The following is a 16,433-nucleotide window of genomic DNA, read 5'->3' as shown; positions in this document are numbered from 1 at the left end:
AAACACAGTTTTTGCAGCTGACAGCAGGAACTTCTTTAAGATAAGGGCTGCACAGCTGTCCCTGCACTGTGTACAGCAGGTACCTATAGAGGTACTTTGAAGTGTACGGCGTGGTATGTAAACGTACAGTGTGCAGCTGGTACTGCTGGGATTCTTCAACTATCGGTATACACGAGGGAGTGGTGTAAGGTACCTTGATGCTCTGCGTGCTTTCACTGGACGTGCGTTCATTCAAAAGCTGCAATCTTACAAGAATCCACAGCGCTATTTAAAAGAAAACAAAGTGTACTTTATTAAGTTACAGAGTAATGCTGCCTTTAGGCAGATTTTGTAAATCTAAAGGTCTTTTAACAGCTGCTGGGACAGAAAATACTGTGTTTGGATACTCAAGTTTTTTTGTCCTTGTTAAGCCTAGTAAAGTTAAACATGAAGGATTTAGTGTTGTTTCCTAAGTATTTAAATACTGTAGCTATTAATGAAATTAAGTAATAGCTGAGAGGAATTACAAATAAAAGTCTTTTAAGAATTATCTGAAGTAATGCTTTCAATCCAAGGGACATAACTGGTGACTCTTGTACAGACCCCACGCTGCCCCACAAGAGCACAGTCTAAACCCCAGGACACGAGGCCAACGATGAACCATTTGCTGGCCTGAGCGTCCAACCAGGGGTCTCTCTCTGCTGTGCCCCTGACAGGCGCCTCTGCCCCTGCCTCGGCTCCAGCCCAGGGCGGGTTTTCTGTTACCAGAAGGGGTTTCTCCATTAAATGGCTGATTTGCGTACACTTCTGTACGGTCTCTCTGGCTGGTGACTACCAACTCGGTATGCAGCAGCAGAACAGAAGAGCTCCTCATCTCAGTTCTACCCCCTCATTTGCTCTCATTTGAAATCTCTCTTCTTTTCCTGGTAAGCAACTGGGTGTGACAGTGGTACTAATTGAGACTTTATGCTCCAGTCTAACCAATGCACTATCACTGTCAAAGCTGACAAGCTCATTTTTCTATAACCTTCATGAATAAAATTTTTTTCTGCCCAAGCTTCTTCATAGCAAAATCAGCATTTTTTCAAAATCCCCAATTTAATCCTCAAAGCTGAGGGGTTTCTTTGATCAGCTACAACATCAGCAGCTGTTAGAACGCAGTTGTGATGCAAACGCGAACCACCTCCCCATCCTCCTTGCTCTGTCACTAACATCACTTGCCAGGGGTATTCTCCAGGCTTGGCTCTCCTCCATACGGACTATGCTCCACAGTGCCACTTCTCCACGTACCACGAACTGCAAAACAGTGAATGCAGCAATAAGTGTTACACATTTTAAGATCTGGACATTGAATTATTATGCTTGTATGGATTAAATTAAGTTAATGATTCTAAATGTAATTCCTAGATTGTTTTGGAATGGTAAAATTGCTTGCAAATGAATATTTGATTTAGAGAACAATTTTCATTAGTCAGTATTACATACATCCTTTGGAGAAGTTCTATAATCAAGAGAGACAGTTTTGCTTAGGAATTTGGGTGTAGAGTAGTAAGTGTATTTGTTCTGAATGTAAATTAAGGTAATTGGAATATATGGATATTCTAATCTAAAAGATAAGAGGAACAATTATGCTTTTACATTGTAAAATGTTTCTCCCAAAACTCAGTCTTGAGTAATTGTACCGAGTAACTAATTTAGCAGTTCAAGCACTCAAAAAAATTTTTTTTAAATCCCCAACCCTGTACTCTGCAATAAGAGCATTCAGTGGCTTTTTCCCCCTCATAAATATTGCTGGAGCGTGGTTCAGTTTTCCTGTCAGAAACAATGCCAAGCAATTGAAAAGCAGCAACAATTCCGTTATTTATGAAACTGCATTCTCCAAAAGAGAGCTGCAACAAACCAAAGGTTCAGCTGCTTACTCTCTTCAAGGGGAACTGAACTGAGTTTCTGGCATTAATCTGCAGTGCTAGCAGCAACAGGGAGCCTCAGGCAAGACCAAGGCATGTTAAAATAGTAAACGACGTAACAGATAAATAGCAGGTCAATATTAACAACTACAGTGAGTGCCAGTCACGCTGTGCGCTTATTGTAACGTTTTTAGTTTTGTTATCGTTCCTCCCTGCTAAACAGCAATTGTAGCACTTGCCATTTTGAAAATCAGAGTAACATAGAGATGGTAATCTGATTTTTAAAATGAACGCTCTACAATGAGGTGGTTCTGCCTCATCAACCTAAAGGAACTAAAAGAAAATCTAAGAAAGCCATGCTATTATACCTGCTACTTAACTCTTTACATAAAGAATGGACTAGCTTAGCCGAGTAACGTGCTAACCGCCCAGCATCTGTAGTTCACTGCAGGCTGGTATTTAGGAACAGGCTTAGCCCCTTTGTTACGGGAAACAGCCTGCAGTTCCGACTCAGGCGCACCTAAGTGCACTACTTCAAAGCAGGCTGCGTCCTTCCGCATTGACCTATGGACAATCTGCCTCTCCGTCTCTGTAACGAAGCATGACCACGGACCAGCAACAGTCAGTACTAGCTGAGAGCTTCTTAATGATTTTGCAGCAACTGCTAATTCCAGCTATTTTGCACATTCATGCAGTACCTGGTTCACAGACAGGAGGGGTTATTTCTCCTTTGGAGTTTTTCCAGTGTCCATCATTACTGCATGTATATTTGCCTGCATCTCACAGAGACCACAACAATAAGAACAAGCTGGGCGTTGTCTTAAAGCCATACAGAAGTGACGTTCTAGAGGCAGTGTTAGGCATCGTATTTTAGGTCTCCTTTGAGTTTACTGCAGACTCACAAGAAGGTGACTCCGCATCACTTACCCCCCCCCCCGGCTACTGGCAGGATCTAATACTATTAAACGCCACTAATTGGGGAATGGTAAGAATGTGTTAAGCTCCCAACTGTTACTGAATTAAGCCTACCTGGGGTACCTTTCAGTATGCTCAGGTACACGTTCCTTAAAAATGCAAATAATACTTCCCAAAGTTAACGGCCTTTGTATTGTGTTTCAGAAAGGTTCTGCTGACCTTTACCTGCATGTCTACGTAAGCCAGGGGTACTCACTCTGCACACCATCAGGACCAAGAACCACTCTTAATCTGATGTTTAGGACCTACTGTTATTATTAGCCTTCATTGTGCAGATGTACCTTCACACTGGTACTGAATTTCAGCATTGTAGGTGGTCTTCTCAGGCCCCATAACGTATGTAACAGCACCGCTGCCTATGTCCGCAGGTTGACCACAGTCAACAACTAAAGCAGATAAAAAATATATTAATAAAAAACGCTGCAGAGTGCTGAAAAAGTCAACCTAATCAAGCAGGATTCAACTGTGAGCTTCCGGGAATGGTACAAGGCCTCTTGAGATAACAAAAACAGAAATGCTGGTGAGGGCTCTGTGCTCACAGTTGGGCAGGCAGGCATTAATAACACCACGGCTGAGTATTGGGAGCTGGAAAGGTTTTAGTAGATTCTGTGGTTTCCTCAGAAAATCTGCACTCCCATCCATTAGATTAAGCTGTGAGTGTGCAAGACTCACGCTGCACACCATGTACGCAGGAAACCGATGCGTATGTTAATGAATACAGACTAATTACAGATAAATGGTACCAGTACTCTAAGAGTACAGGTACTGTATTTTTCTCCTATGATTATGATGCTTTTGCTAGTTACATAAAACTGTTGGGAGATTGTACGCTATTTCAAAGGACACCACCACACTTTCTTTTTTTGTTTTTAAATAACCATCAGTGCTTTTTAGAGATTTTAAAGAATGGCAGAAATTGAAACATCTTCCAACTTACAAATACAAAATGCACTTTGACAAGAAATGGAACAGTTACCAAGCAGAAGAAAATGCTTCTCATACTGCAACTTCTATCATTGTCTTTGCAAAACCAATATTTTAACTATAAATATTTACACAGAAATTTTCAAATTCGCAAATATTAGCACTGACTTACTGATGCACTTTGCCATTGGTTTGTTCCAAGAAGCATCCTTTTGACATTCCGCTACAAAAGACATCACAACATTTTAATTCTCCAAGAAGCATGAATAGAAATAAAAGGTCAAATTAATTCCACATCAAACAGGGTTAATTACAGAAAAACAACATCGGTTACACATTTATTTGCTCATTCGTAAGGGAAAAACAGTAACTAGATTTTTATTTGCTTAAAATGTCTTTCCTAAACGTACTGCTTTGCTGCACTACTTTCAGAGTGGGAAAAGGTAAATAGTTCTTGTGCCATCACCATATACATATGCTGTGGGTGCTAATAAAGGCCATAGTGGACGGCTGTGCATGTGAGGGAGGGTTACCCTTTCTGCAACCTGGAGGCTAATTTGCATTTGTTGCGTGGCAGTTCCACCATTTACACCTGCTTTGCCGCCAGCAACGATGGCACACAGCGCCGGCCAGTGCATTTCAAGGACAACACGGAATACAGCCTTCGTTGATCTACTCCCGTACACACCCAGCTTTCCGACTATCCCCAGTTCAACACTAACCCTCGCATCAGTTCAGTTATTCTGGGTTTCCACATAAACGGTAAATGTGTAAAACTATCAAATCAGAGAGATTATAAAATAACTCTTGAGGTGAGCCTCTGCCTTCCTAAAACACAATCACCTAACTGTGATTTCAAAATTTTGCTGTAAGCATACACGGACTAGAGTATCTTCTGAAACTGCCTGCTGGGAAGCAGGATGTTATTAAGAACTAAGTCTGAAATGCGGCATTCAGCAGGAATGACCAAGTATTCCAGTTTTAACTTCCCTGGAGAGATGTAGCGACAAATGAAAGAACATTAAAAATTCTCGCTACACTGATCTTGTGAAATCTTTTGTAAAATCATTCTCCTCTTCCAACATAATTACAAGCAAATCTCCAAGCAGCAGTGTTCACAGAGTGTCAGCATGGGCATACACACACACAGAAACAATTCTTTGGGGAGGATATTAAAGAAAGGGCAATTGCTAACAAATTCAGTGTACTGAATACACCTCATAATGTGAGCAACAGCAATTGTCAATGGGAAAAGGCACCTACATGTTTAATCCCTGAGAAGTTAAGTCCGATAGGGCTCACAGCGCCATGGTTCACCTACTTCAAGTAGCATGTACCCGATGTCACAAGAGAGAGCACAGTGGTCACCCAGTGTACTGCGCTTGCACTGGTGCGATGTGACCATGGGGTGGTGCTTCAGGACTGGGACATGGCAAACCTGCAGAGGATCAGAAAACAGAACATTCCCCTTAAGAGCGAATTCGTTACTTACTGCTAAAGGCTCTTAGGGGAAAAACCCACCCTTTCTCTGCCCTTTCTCTACACTGTTTCACTCACGTGGACACAGATCTACAATTACTGAGAATAAAAGGAAAAACTGTGACTGCCTTACCGTGAGGCTCTCACATCAAAGGTGTGCAGCGACCTGCACAGAGCCCGGCTACACTGACAAGACTAGCCCAGTACGTCTCTTGCCTAAACACACACCTTGTAACTCTTGACAAGCTGGGAAAACTGTTCCCTAAAATAAAATCATATGCCTGAACCCGAGCTGAACTGTAAGATCAGCTGGAATTCTGGAGTTCTCTTAAAACTTTACTTCAAAAGTAAACTACCTATGCTGTTTAATAGGTATGCTGCTGAAAACTAAGCAGGGAACCACTGTTTCAAAGCACCACTATTTGGTCACTATTCAGGCCTTTCCAGAATAAAGTTGTGAGAATAGTTTGGACTTGAGAACTAAACAGAGGTCTCCTACCCACCTGTTGCCATGTATTTCATCTTCCACCCAGTGTGTGCTCTGGAGATATCAGTTATGAAAGTAATATTCACAACGCTAGCCTGTGCCTCAATTTTTGCAGGCAATGTCTTTCCACAGAATGGGCTAAATTGCTTTTTGGGTGTTTTAACCTGAAAAGAATGAGAGAAGGCAAACCGACTGTCTTTACTCCTTCCCCCATGAGGCTTATGGAAGAACAAACTGATTTTAATACCATGACTCCCTGAATTTGAATGGTCCTTTCTTGCAAAGTTTAAAAAAACAGGCAGATGGTTAGAGTGATGGCTCGTCACTGGTAACTCACAGAGCGCCCTTTCTCCAAGCACCCTAAGTGCTGTGGAATTCCTGGGAAGCAATCACTGCGTCCATTTTATAGATAAGCAAACTGAACGCAAAAGATTTAGCTGACTCCCCTAGCATCACTGATCTGTGATAAGAGGTTGTGATGAAATCTATCAAGTCATCACACATATGTGTGCTTGTTTTTGGTTTTGGTGAATTTCCCAACAGAGGAAGGTATTGAAAGAAAAGAAAACCAGCAAAACTGTGAAGGGATGAGACAAAATGAATGAGGAGAGATACAGGGAAATTAAAACTGCAAATTTGGCTTGTATCAGCAATAGCGTGGCCAGCAGGAACAGGGCAGTGACCGTGCCCCTGCACTCGGCACTGGTGAGGCCGCACCTCGACTGCTGTGTTCAGTGTTGGGCCCCTCACTCCAAGAGAGACATGGAGGGGCTGGAGCGTGTCCAGAGAAGGGCAACGGAGCTGGGGAAGGGTCTGGAGCACAAGGCTGATGGGGAGCGGCTGAGGGACCTGGGGTTGTTCAGCCTGGAGAAAAGGAGGCTGAGGGGAGACCTCATCGCTCTCTACAACTGCCTGAAAGGAGGCTGGAGAGAGGTGGGGTCGGTCTCTTCTCCCAGGTCACAAGTGACAGGACGAGAGGAAATGGCCTCAAGTTGTGCCAGGGGAGGTTTAGACTGGATATTAGGACATTTTACTTCACTGGAAGGGTTGTCAGGCATTGGAACAGGCTGCCCTGGAGGTATTTAAAAGGCGTTTGGATGAGGTGCTTAGGGACATGGTGTAGTGGTGGGCTTGGTAGTATTAGGTTTACGGTTGGACTCAATGATCTTAAAAGGTCTTTTCCAACCTATACAATTCTGTGATTCTGTGAAATTAACATGGTGAGACACAGGCTGAAGAAGATGCAGTAAAAGAACTGGGCCTGTCTCACAAAAGCTGTGATGACATGCAATAAACCTCACCTTACCTTAAGGACATCATAGGGGCACAACACTCCTGGGCGTGTCTCCACATTAAAGGTCTCCGTGAATTCCAGCATGATCAGGAAGCCATCTTCTACCTGGATACCGTAGCTGCAGGAGCTGAGTGGGGATTAAGGTGTTGGATAGTCAGGGCTGGCAATTTCTCCAGTTCTTTCAGTAAAAACCTGACTCTGACAGTGAGCTAGGGAAAAAAAAAAAACAACAGAAAATTATGATCATGGTCAGTTCAGCCGTACTGGGTAAAGGTAGTGGATCTTTCTCTACACTAGTCTATCCCTTCGAGAAAGTTTCAGAGCCGCTTATGAAATGAAGCCACCTATGAATGAAGCTAGTCTCACACATCTCACCAGAAGGCATCTGTCACTGTTGAGAAAATTGCCCTCCCTCCCTCTCTTTTGTGGTAGGACCAGGGCACGAGCATTATCCAGCGCTCCTACCTCAGAAGTGGTGCAGGGAAGGAGACCGGGAAAGCAGCACTTAAGACAGTCACAGGGCTGGAGGTCAGACTCGTCAGAAACATCCCAAGCTGTTAAATTTGCACTGGAGTGTGTAGAGTGCTAGGATAGCTATCAGCTCCTCAATTCCAGAAGCCTCTGAATGCAGCTCTTTCTTTTTAATGCCTTTGTTGCCAGACATTTAGAATGTAATTGTATTCTCTGAGCAAAACCAGCTGTGCCTCTTGCCAACACAATTGGAGCCACAAATGCTCCCTGCTGAAGAGAAGCAAGAAGGAACAGCCACAAGTGCCCCGAGGATCTCTGCTTGTTGACAGCATCTGATCGCTGTGAAGTGGTGCTTTGATCAGCTGGTAACAAAGGCTTTATGATGTGCTGCAAAAGCTGTATGAGCAATCCTTTAACTGATGAGGAATGCTGGACTGGCTGATAACACCGGCATATTTTTGCACCACTGTGACACTGAATTAATTGCAAGAGGGAAATTGTTTGACTTTGAATTGTATCCTCAAACACACCATGTTAACCTTCACCAACAAAAATGCCATGATCCAGTCATTAATTCCAGATTATCATCTAAAATAGACCACACAGTTTAAGGTTGTCATTTTAATGGAAGGGGACCAAGTTGTGAATGAGAAAATGAACATTATTGACCCTTAGCTAACCACGGATTTCGTTAGCCAAGATTCTTAAGCTCCTTTTACTTCAGAGAATGAAACCTGCTTGCACCCTATACCTATGCAGCAGCCCTACTTGCTGCTACAAGGAAGTATTCGGATACAAGCATTTACTTGGAAAGGAAAGCAGGAATGGGCAAAAGGATAATCTTTTTGTTTAATGTTTGTGTGGCTCTTAGCACAACTACCATACCACAACACAAGTAATGATGCACTTGGGTACCAAGTGTTTCTTTTAGCACAAGCTGTAAATTCAGAACAATCTTTCTCTGTCCATCTCCCTGGAAAGTTATGAGCAGCTGCTTTTATTTGACAGAAACCTATCCATCACCACAGTGACTGAGCTCCTGTGCCTGCTCTATTCTGAATTCATTCTCCTAGGTTTTCAAACACAGATGATAAATACAGAGAGTACAACAGTTAATAAATACCTAGAAATCCTATTCTGTTAAAACTGAGCACTCTCCTCATTTTTAAATCCTGTTTGAAATGCCTCTCTTGGTCCAAAGAAGCAGAGAAAGCTTGACTAATTTACCTGGAGGTTCTGGCTGCCGCTGAATCTAGCCTAACAGCACACTTTCAGCAGAAATCTGTTGAGCTACAATGGGAATTAAATCTTTTCCCTTTATGCTATACTTGTAGAGGATTATCAGCAAGTGGGTTTTTTCCTTAATTGTTATTACCTCATTTTTCCCAGCTAAATGCACGTTTCTGTAATTCCACTGATTGTGCCTCAAACTACAGAAGCATTTGATGGCTATGTAAGAATAGAGCATGTTTTCCAGCACACTCTCCTGAGCTGCTGCAGGTGCCGCTTACAATACTGCCAGTGACACAGAGTTCACTGCCTCTCCCCAGGTTTTAAGGTCCCACTATAATGCCTCCTTCTACTTGCTGCAAGCCCAGGTTAAGAAACACCCCAAAACCCAAAACCTACTTGATATGCAGCTTTAGCAGTATACTGCTCACAGCCATGTAAGTGCAAAAAGATCTGCTTCTCTTAAAAACTGAAATTTCCTCATGCTACTAATATCTGTCCCAGCCCTACAGCCCCTACAGGAGCAGTCTGGAGGCAATTATAGGAAGAGATAGCAATGAAAATATGAAATCCTTGGGTGTGAAAAAAGACTCAGCGTGAAGCATACAAGCCACAATATAATGAGTACTATCTTTACACCCCTAACTCCCTACTGAAATCATTAGGAAGTTAGATTCTCAAATCTTCTGCTAGTTCTGCATCAGAATCCTTTCCTATTACCTACAAAACCATTTTTCCCCGGGCATGGGATCTACTGTGTAAAGAAGGGATACTCAGGTTAGTAAGGTTAAATTCTCTCTTACAAGAACCTCAGAGCTAGAAGGCAGCAACACCTTAGCTTCTATTTACTGTAATGATCATGTCATCTTCCTTCCTTAAAGTATGTTTAAAGGAATGTTATTAGTCTAAAGCTCAGCATGAAAACATGTAAGAGAGAAATGGTGGAGAAAAGACAACTGTGTGGTAACACACACCCACATGCACACACACACACATGCATGTAGAGACAGAGAGACACTGCATATAACCAAACACTATAGTTTCTGAAAGCTGTTTACTTTCTCTAGTAATAAAAGGGTAAAAGGGACACATGATGAAATTAAAGGCCAAAACCCACAAATCTGATACAAAAACAGGATTAAGAAATAGCATATAATTCACCTGTGAAAGTGTTGTCATATGAAATTTAAGGCAAACTTTCATATGCTAGTGCCGTAAGTTCAGCTCAAGCTAAGTAGCATACAGACAACACAGGATCTATTGCACAGGATTACGCTTCTATATGGGAGTATACTTTAAAAACCACTTACTGAACTGTATCTTCCACTGAAGCATAAGATGCTGGCCAGTATCAAAGGCAGGAGATTGGACTCGAGGGATCCTTAGCCCGGATCCATTCTAGCAATGCATATTCCAGAATTGCTCTGAGCTGCCCAGGTGCTAGTTGAGAGGCTCTTCAGGGCACTGATTGCTCTGTGTTCACATAGCAAAAAACAGCACCACGCCTCTGCACAGAGCTGGGATCCCCATACGCTGTTACAGTACACATAAAAACAGTGCCCCATTAATACCCTAGTAATTCAGAAAACTGGCCTTCACCTTGTTTTGAAGGACTAAAGGAGAAAGATAGAGACTAATAGTTCTTCATTACATCTGTCTTCTTTAAACTCAGTTTCCTAATTTTGATGTGAGATTTTCATAATACAGTTTGGAAAAATGTGAGTCATCACCAATAAACTCTCTTGACTTGTGCTCACATGAGTAGCCAAAATGAGATGATCCAACAGAAGATACTCTGCTAGTCCAAGGGAATTTGCAGCTTGAAGATGAAACGGCTTAGACTGGACCTTACTTTTCTCCTAATATCTCCTGGATGTGGCCGCTGGGAGTTCCCTTTGTCAGGGCAGTATTTTTTTCCATAAGTCTGCAAGCAAGAAAGTCATAAACTAGCCAGCACAAAAAGGATCAAATAATTTTTTAACATCTGCCAGCAGAAATGCTGTCCCTTGACTTCTCAGTCCAAGCTTTAGAGCTGTCCAGAGAGTGCTCAATTATGCTTAGGCCATATTTTTATTAGAATCACAGTGAGCTGTTTGCCAGAGGCTTGAACTCTGAAAAATGACCCCCTCAAAACTTGCAAGTCATTGTCATTGGCTCATTAAGTCTCCAATGAAAGGTGGGTCATAAATTGTATCACTGAGCCATGACAAAATTTCAAGCTGCTTTGATCACAATTCACTGTGACCATGAAACAGCTTCCGAACAAGATTAAATACAGAAGTAAGCCTTGGTAACTGCTTGCACAGCCACTCTACCCCCAGATCAGTTCTCTGCAGCATCTACCTTCTACAACACTTACTAAGCATCTTCCCAGCAAGTCAAGGCAGTGACGGTACCTCTCATTTTGCATATGGATGTTCAAAGCTGGTATCAAGTGACTCGCCCAAGACAACACAGAAGTCTGCAAATGCAGTGACCTGAAATGAGTCAAGTGTCTCATCTAAAAGGCTTTCTGTCCCTCCCATGCTCACTTGGAAAAGGGTTCCTCCCCCATTTACTCCAGGCACTAAAAAGCAGAGTCGGGGTTGGAGAAGCAGAGCCTTATAAATTACAATTAAAAGCAACTCCTGCTAAATTGCAGAAATAAGGAAATGGTGGTCGACTAATGTTCCTTAATCCCTTGAGCTTTTTAAACAAAGCGTTGTTTTATCTTCAGCAGTTCACCTACAGCTGCTCAGCTCTGACTTGTCAACCTCTTGTAATAATCTTCATGTTCCTCCTGTTAGAGTTGGGGAGCTCTAGTCACTGACAAGTATGGAGCACGGCATTTCTCCAACACATTTCAAGAAGATGGTCCCTGTCCAAAGAGGGTACAGTCTAAAAGGACAACAAATGGGTATTAACGTGGAGTAGTGAGAGGCACTGTGAGGGACTGAGACACTATCAATCAACAACACAAGCAATTGCACTGAAGAACAGCATTCCTCGTGTTGCATCTATTGTGGGGAGGGCACCGTTGCCTTCCCTTGTATGAAGGCAAGACACCTAAGCTGCCCTGGTGACTTTCATATTACTTTATCAAACTCCTGGAGCTCTGAGGCTTTGCTCACCAGAACACATTTCATCCATAAGGCTAGGTTCCCAATGGGAGATATGGCCAGAGTCACAAAATTTGGATTAAAAAAAATTCAAACCTTTCCAAAGAGTGAATGGGCTCTGAATGTAAATAGTTTCAATCTACAAGCCTGGGTGCAGACAAGAGCACATCTAAAAGGAACATTAGGGAACAAATCTGTGGTTCTGGTCCTGTTGCAGTTTAAGAGCTATGGAAGGTCAAGCAACAAGAGCTGGACAAGAAATTCAAGAGTCTTCAGGTAGCTGTGATGCTCAGGGGCCTTTCACAATGGCTTCTCTCTTATCAGCTCCTGCCTTATCTACCTTCTTCTTTCCACAGTGACACATGGGAAATGCAAGAAAATGAATGCTCCACAAGGAGCATTCATCTGCTTCAACATCATCAACCCATTCATCTGCTTCAACAAGGAACAGCCTCTTTATTGTCTGCAGGAGGCAGGTCTGAAAGGCAAGGAACCAAGACATACAAGTCACTGAGCAAGAGAAGCCTGCAGCCCTTGGGTGGAATGCAACAGGCAGGTCAGGAGGGAGGGCAAACCAGCTCTTCCCAGCACATCTGTCTCCATCTCTGCCTAAGCGAGGAGAATCTTAATTATCTCATGCTGGAAAATAAAGGAGAGAAAAAAAAGAGCCTGTCAATATCAGCCTGCTCAGACAGGAGCCCAAAAATCAAAGGAACAGCTTTTGCCCTCATCTCACAAAGGCTATCTGCAGAGACCTTTGCTTTGCAGCCCAGCCCAGTGGCTGGAGCGGCTTCAGCGCTTGCGTCTAAAGGCCTCTGAAATGTGAACAGGTTCCAGCATGTCAGCTGGAACTGCTGTAATAGTAATTCCCAATGCACACGTCTCCACCCCTCAGGGTTGCCCAGCCCTTCAATACTGCTTATAAGCTCCCTCTGCTAGCGTTATGTTCAAGGAGGGGGGCATAAGTATGCACACATGAATGGTCAACGCAAAGCTGCTAGTCTGCTAGTTGACAGCTATTCATTTTGTACCTTCACATTAAGACCAGGCACATGCTTTATAGTGTAAGTAAATCCATATACTTGTGCTAAAAGCCAACACTTTAGGAAGGGGAGATTGAATGAATACGTCTGTTCCAATACACTAGGGATATGAGGAGTTTGAATCTTGAATCAGATCCAGGCAGCCACGGCTGGAGAGGGTTTGTAATAGGCTGGAGTTGGGAAGCTAAGTGCCAAGGTGGCCTTAAGCACTTGAAGTTAGATCCAATTCTGCATTTCAGCATGGGGGAGCTCAAAGAAACTATCTTCCCATCTATGACAATATTTAGTGAACAGTATGTGCGCTGGTTCTTTCCAGACAGGATTCAGCTCCAGGTGGGCAAAGCTGCACCCACAAAGGATGAATCTGACACGTGTAGGCACATGTTTCACTGCAAAGCAAATCCTGAGGTGCCGATCACTGTGCTGATTCAGACACACTTTGCTGCCTGACGACACAGAAGCTTTCCCTAGTTGTGAACTGAGAAGCACAGCCAGGCAGAAGTCAGCTAGGTAAACCTCATGCTGTATGCCCTTCTGAACAAGAGATCTGTGCCTGGCTTTGTCTCCCGTTTAATGAGTGGATCATTGTATCTAGTGTCAGTGATATGTGGACCGTGCTGCTTCTTGGCCTGCATCCTTCCAGTGAGAGTAAGCAAACTATTTCTCCGTTAGACTTTGCAACTCAAGCGTTGGTTTTTCCAACGCATCTACTAACTTGGGTCCAGAACACTCAGTATCTCAGTACCCAAGCGCCAAGATACACTCAGTTCTGCAAGGCTGGCTGCACTGGCAGCCATGAATACTGAAAGTGTCTGCAGTGGGCAGTGTAAGACAGGTTTCTTGCTTCTCCATTCAATCTGTCTGAAGCTGAATACAGGTGGATGCTGTCTACGAAGTAATCAAAACCAATTGCCAGTGCACCACTTTACTGCGACACAATATTGCTATCTGTGACGGTAGCAATTAGCCCCCAGCCACTCTGCAAACCAGGGCCTCTGCCCACGGCCCTGACTAACCCCCTGCACCTTCTTCCAGCTGCACCAGGCGCATAGGGAATACTGAAAAAAACAACAACAAAAACCCCCAGCTTTCATCTCGATGCTAGTTTTGGGACTGGATTTAAGTGGATGTTGTAGGTAGGGAAGTATCTCCTGACCTAGCAAGAGCTCACCTGTGCACGTCCTCTTGTTTTCATGCAGTGTGTAGCCAATCCGACAGCTGCAATAGTAGCCCCCCACATAGTTGTGACAGTGATGATTGCAGAGGGGTTCACCATCAAATAGCTGTTTGCACTCATCGATATCTAATGGGTGAAGCACAGAATTAGGCAACCAACACCCTTCAACAACACTTCGTCTTGGTCTGAGCCACTCTGTTTTGTGAGGTTGGCTTGTTTGCTTTTGGTTGCTGTGCCCTTTTGCATCTGCCTCCGTACAATGAGACCGCCTTCTCCCACCTCACACCAGCAGCCACCGTCTGTGAGAGCACAGGGGAGCACCAACCCCACCAATAGCTGTGTCTCTTTCATCTACAAGAGGGGCTGGTCTCTTACCTTCAGCAGCGTAAAAGGCCTCAAAGCCTGTGAATAGTTTCTCATTGGAGTAGTCAGACCGAAACACTACCATGAGGTGGTTGTCAACGGAGACGTATGTCTTGTTGCCCGGAGCCTCCTCAGTGTCTGTACTATCCTTTCCACATAGTGTAGCCAAGGTCCTCCCACCAGAGCTCAGCTGCAAAATGGGCAGACAAATCTACCAGATGAGCACAGAGCTTTGCTCTTCCCAACCTGCTGTCATGGCTTGGAAAGCATGTGTTTAATGGTGTGAGAAAGGAGGCTTGGATGCTCTCAAAAGGTGCTTCTGGAGGTCAATCCAGATCCATGGACAGATAAGAGATTTCCCCTATTCTCTGAGACTTAAGCCCATAATTTTGTCTCTGTTTTTCCTTTCAGAGGCCCACATAAAGCTGTGATGCCAGCCTGGGCTATCGGCACCATGCTTTGTTTATAATGCTCTTGTTAACTTGGCACTCTCAGTGACAATCAGATCTTGGTAAAGCCAGAGACAACTGGGGTAAAAAGGTTTCATACACTGACAAATTCAAATGTATAGTAAATGGTCTCTTTAAACTAGTGACTCACTTGCTCTATGATTCACTTATTACAGTTCCAGTTCATTTATCTTGTGTTTTTAATACAAGAGAAATGTTCTGATACATGGGGTTCATGTTGCACATGGTAGTGATAGAACTGTGTACTACAGACCTACCAGAAATGAGTACTCTGTCCTGCCCAAAGGAAATTACATGTAGAACACCACGGATTTGGGGAATGGGAGCAAGTTGCCATATAAAACCACGGAAATGCGATCTTCCTAAATGGGAACAAGGCTGCCCGATTTGGTTCCATCAGATTCAAAAGTACTGCTGATGCATTGGTTTTGCACGCTCCCTGTGTATACAGCTCCCTCTTTAATGTATATCAGGCCTGTGCAAACAACAAAACGAGTGCAGAGGTAGCGTGGCCTCAAATCAGCGGCAGGGCTGCCTAGACTAGAGCACATGCTAGCACATGGAGCACAAACTTTTCAGGGATGCCACTGATCACGCACACACTTCCCGAAGACAGTATCTTTGTGTCTTTTCCTGAGGTTGTTTCTCACATTAGCTAGCAAACACACGATAGCAAGTGTTGCAAATGCGCGTTTAGACAAGCTGACAGTATCTTGTTTAGACTATCGCTTACATTTTTACAGTCTCCCATTATACTCTGTGTAAAGCACTACTTGTTAATTTAAAACACACATTGTAACTTCAGCAAAATGAAGCTCAAATGTTGTTTTGGGCAAAATTTCAAACCTTTTGCTCCACAAGAGGGGAACAGAATTTTCTGAGCACAACCAACTCAAAGTTTCAGATGTTCCAACATGACAACCAATTCTACTTCCTGGTCCCATGGGCCTCAATAAATACATCATTTAGAAATCAGCTGAGTCTGAACTTTACTAGCAGACTAGAAGCAAGTGCTTACAACAGTTATGTTGGTCCTGCATGTGTCCAGGATCACATATACACAGTTTTTAAGAACTTAGCCTGCTACATGTCACACTGCCCTACACGTACCTTCACATAATCATATTCACACAGGTAGGACAGCTCCAGGTTGAAATGCGTGAAGTAGATGCGGACAGAAAATCCCTTGGGGACAGTAATATTCCAAATTCTCTCCTTGTGATTTGGGTAGGCATTTGGGAAGTTGGGAGACGTGATCCTCCCATACATTTTCTGCAGCACAATGCTGCTGCTTACTCCACTATAAAGAACAGCTAGCAAGACAAACAGCCTGTGTCAAAGGAACAGAGATTAATGGAGAAAGAGCGAGCATCAACTCAGATCATACCCCAAAAGCCACACATCCAAGTTGCCAGTCTCGGTACCAAATCACAGATATCCCAGCACTAGCTGAAATCTTCATGCCCAACACCCTTCTCACTTGACAATGGAAGAAATCAGAAGGTATCAGTGGAGTCATACTGTAGTAACAGCTAA

General features: G+C 43.5%; 1 protein-coding gene across 1 annotated transcript; it reads right to left on the bottom strand.

Annotated features, from left to right (window-relative positions):
- Positions 1-519: 519 nt before the first annotated feature.
- Positions 520-16,166, bottom strand: MASP2 (MBL associated serine protease 2). The gene is given in 16 exon segments (XM_072884309.1): positions 520-756; positions 758-867; positions 870-999; positions 1,002-1,238; positions 2,312-2,475; positions 2,585-2,659; positions 3,111-3,140; positions 3,143-3,247; positions 3,958-4,036; positions 5,107-5,155; positions 5,157-5,223; positions 5,768-5,915; positions 7,058-7,254; positions 14,059-14,190; positions 14,440-14,617; positions 16,008-16,166. Coding segments are annotated over 16 exon segments (2,097 nt in total).
- Positions 16,167-16,433: the final 267 nt, after the last annotated feature.

Source organism: Ciconia boyciana, chromosome 19 (assembly GCF_034638445.1).
Source record: "Ciconia boyciana chromosome 19, ASM3463844v1, whole genome shotgun sequence".
Lineage (NCBI taxonomy): Eukaryota > Metazoa > Chordata > Aves > Ciconiiformes > Ciconiidae > Ciconia > Ciconia boyciana.
The sequence above is the reverse complement of the archived record's forward strand: the minus strand, read 5'-3'. Positions and strand labels throughout refer to the sequence as shown.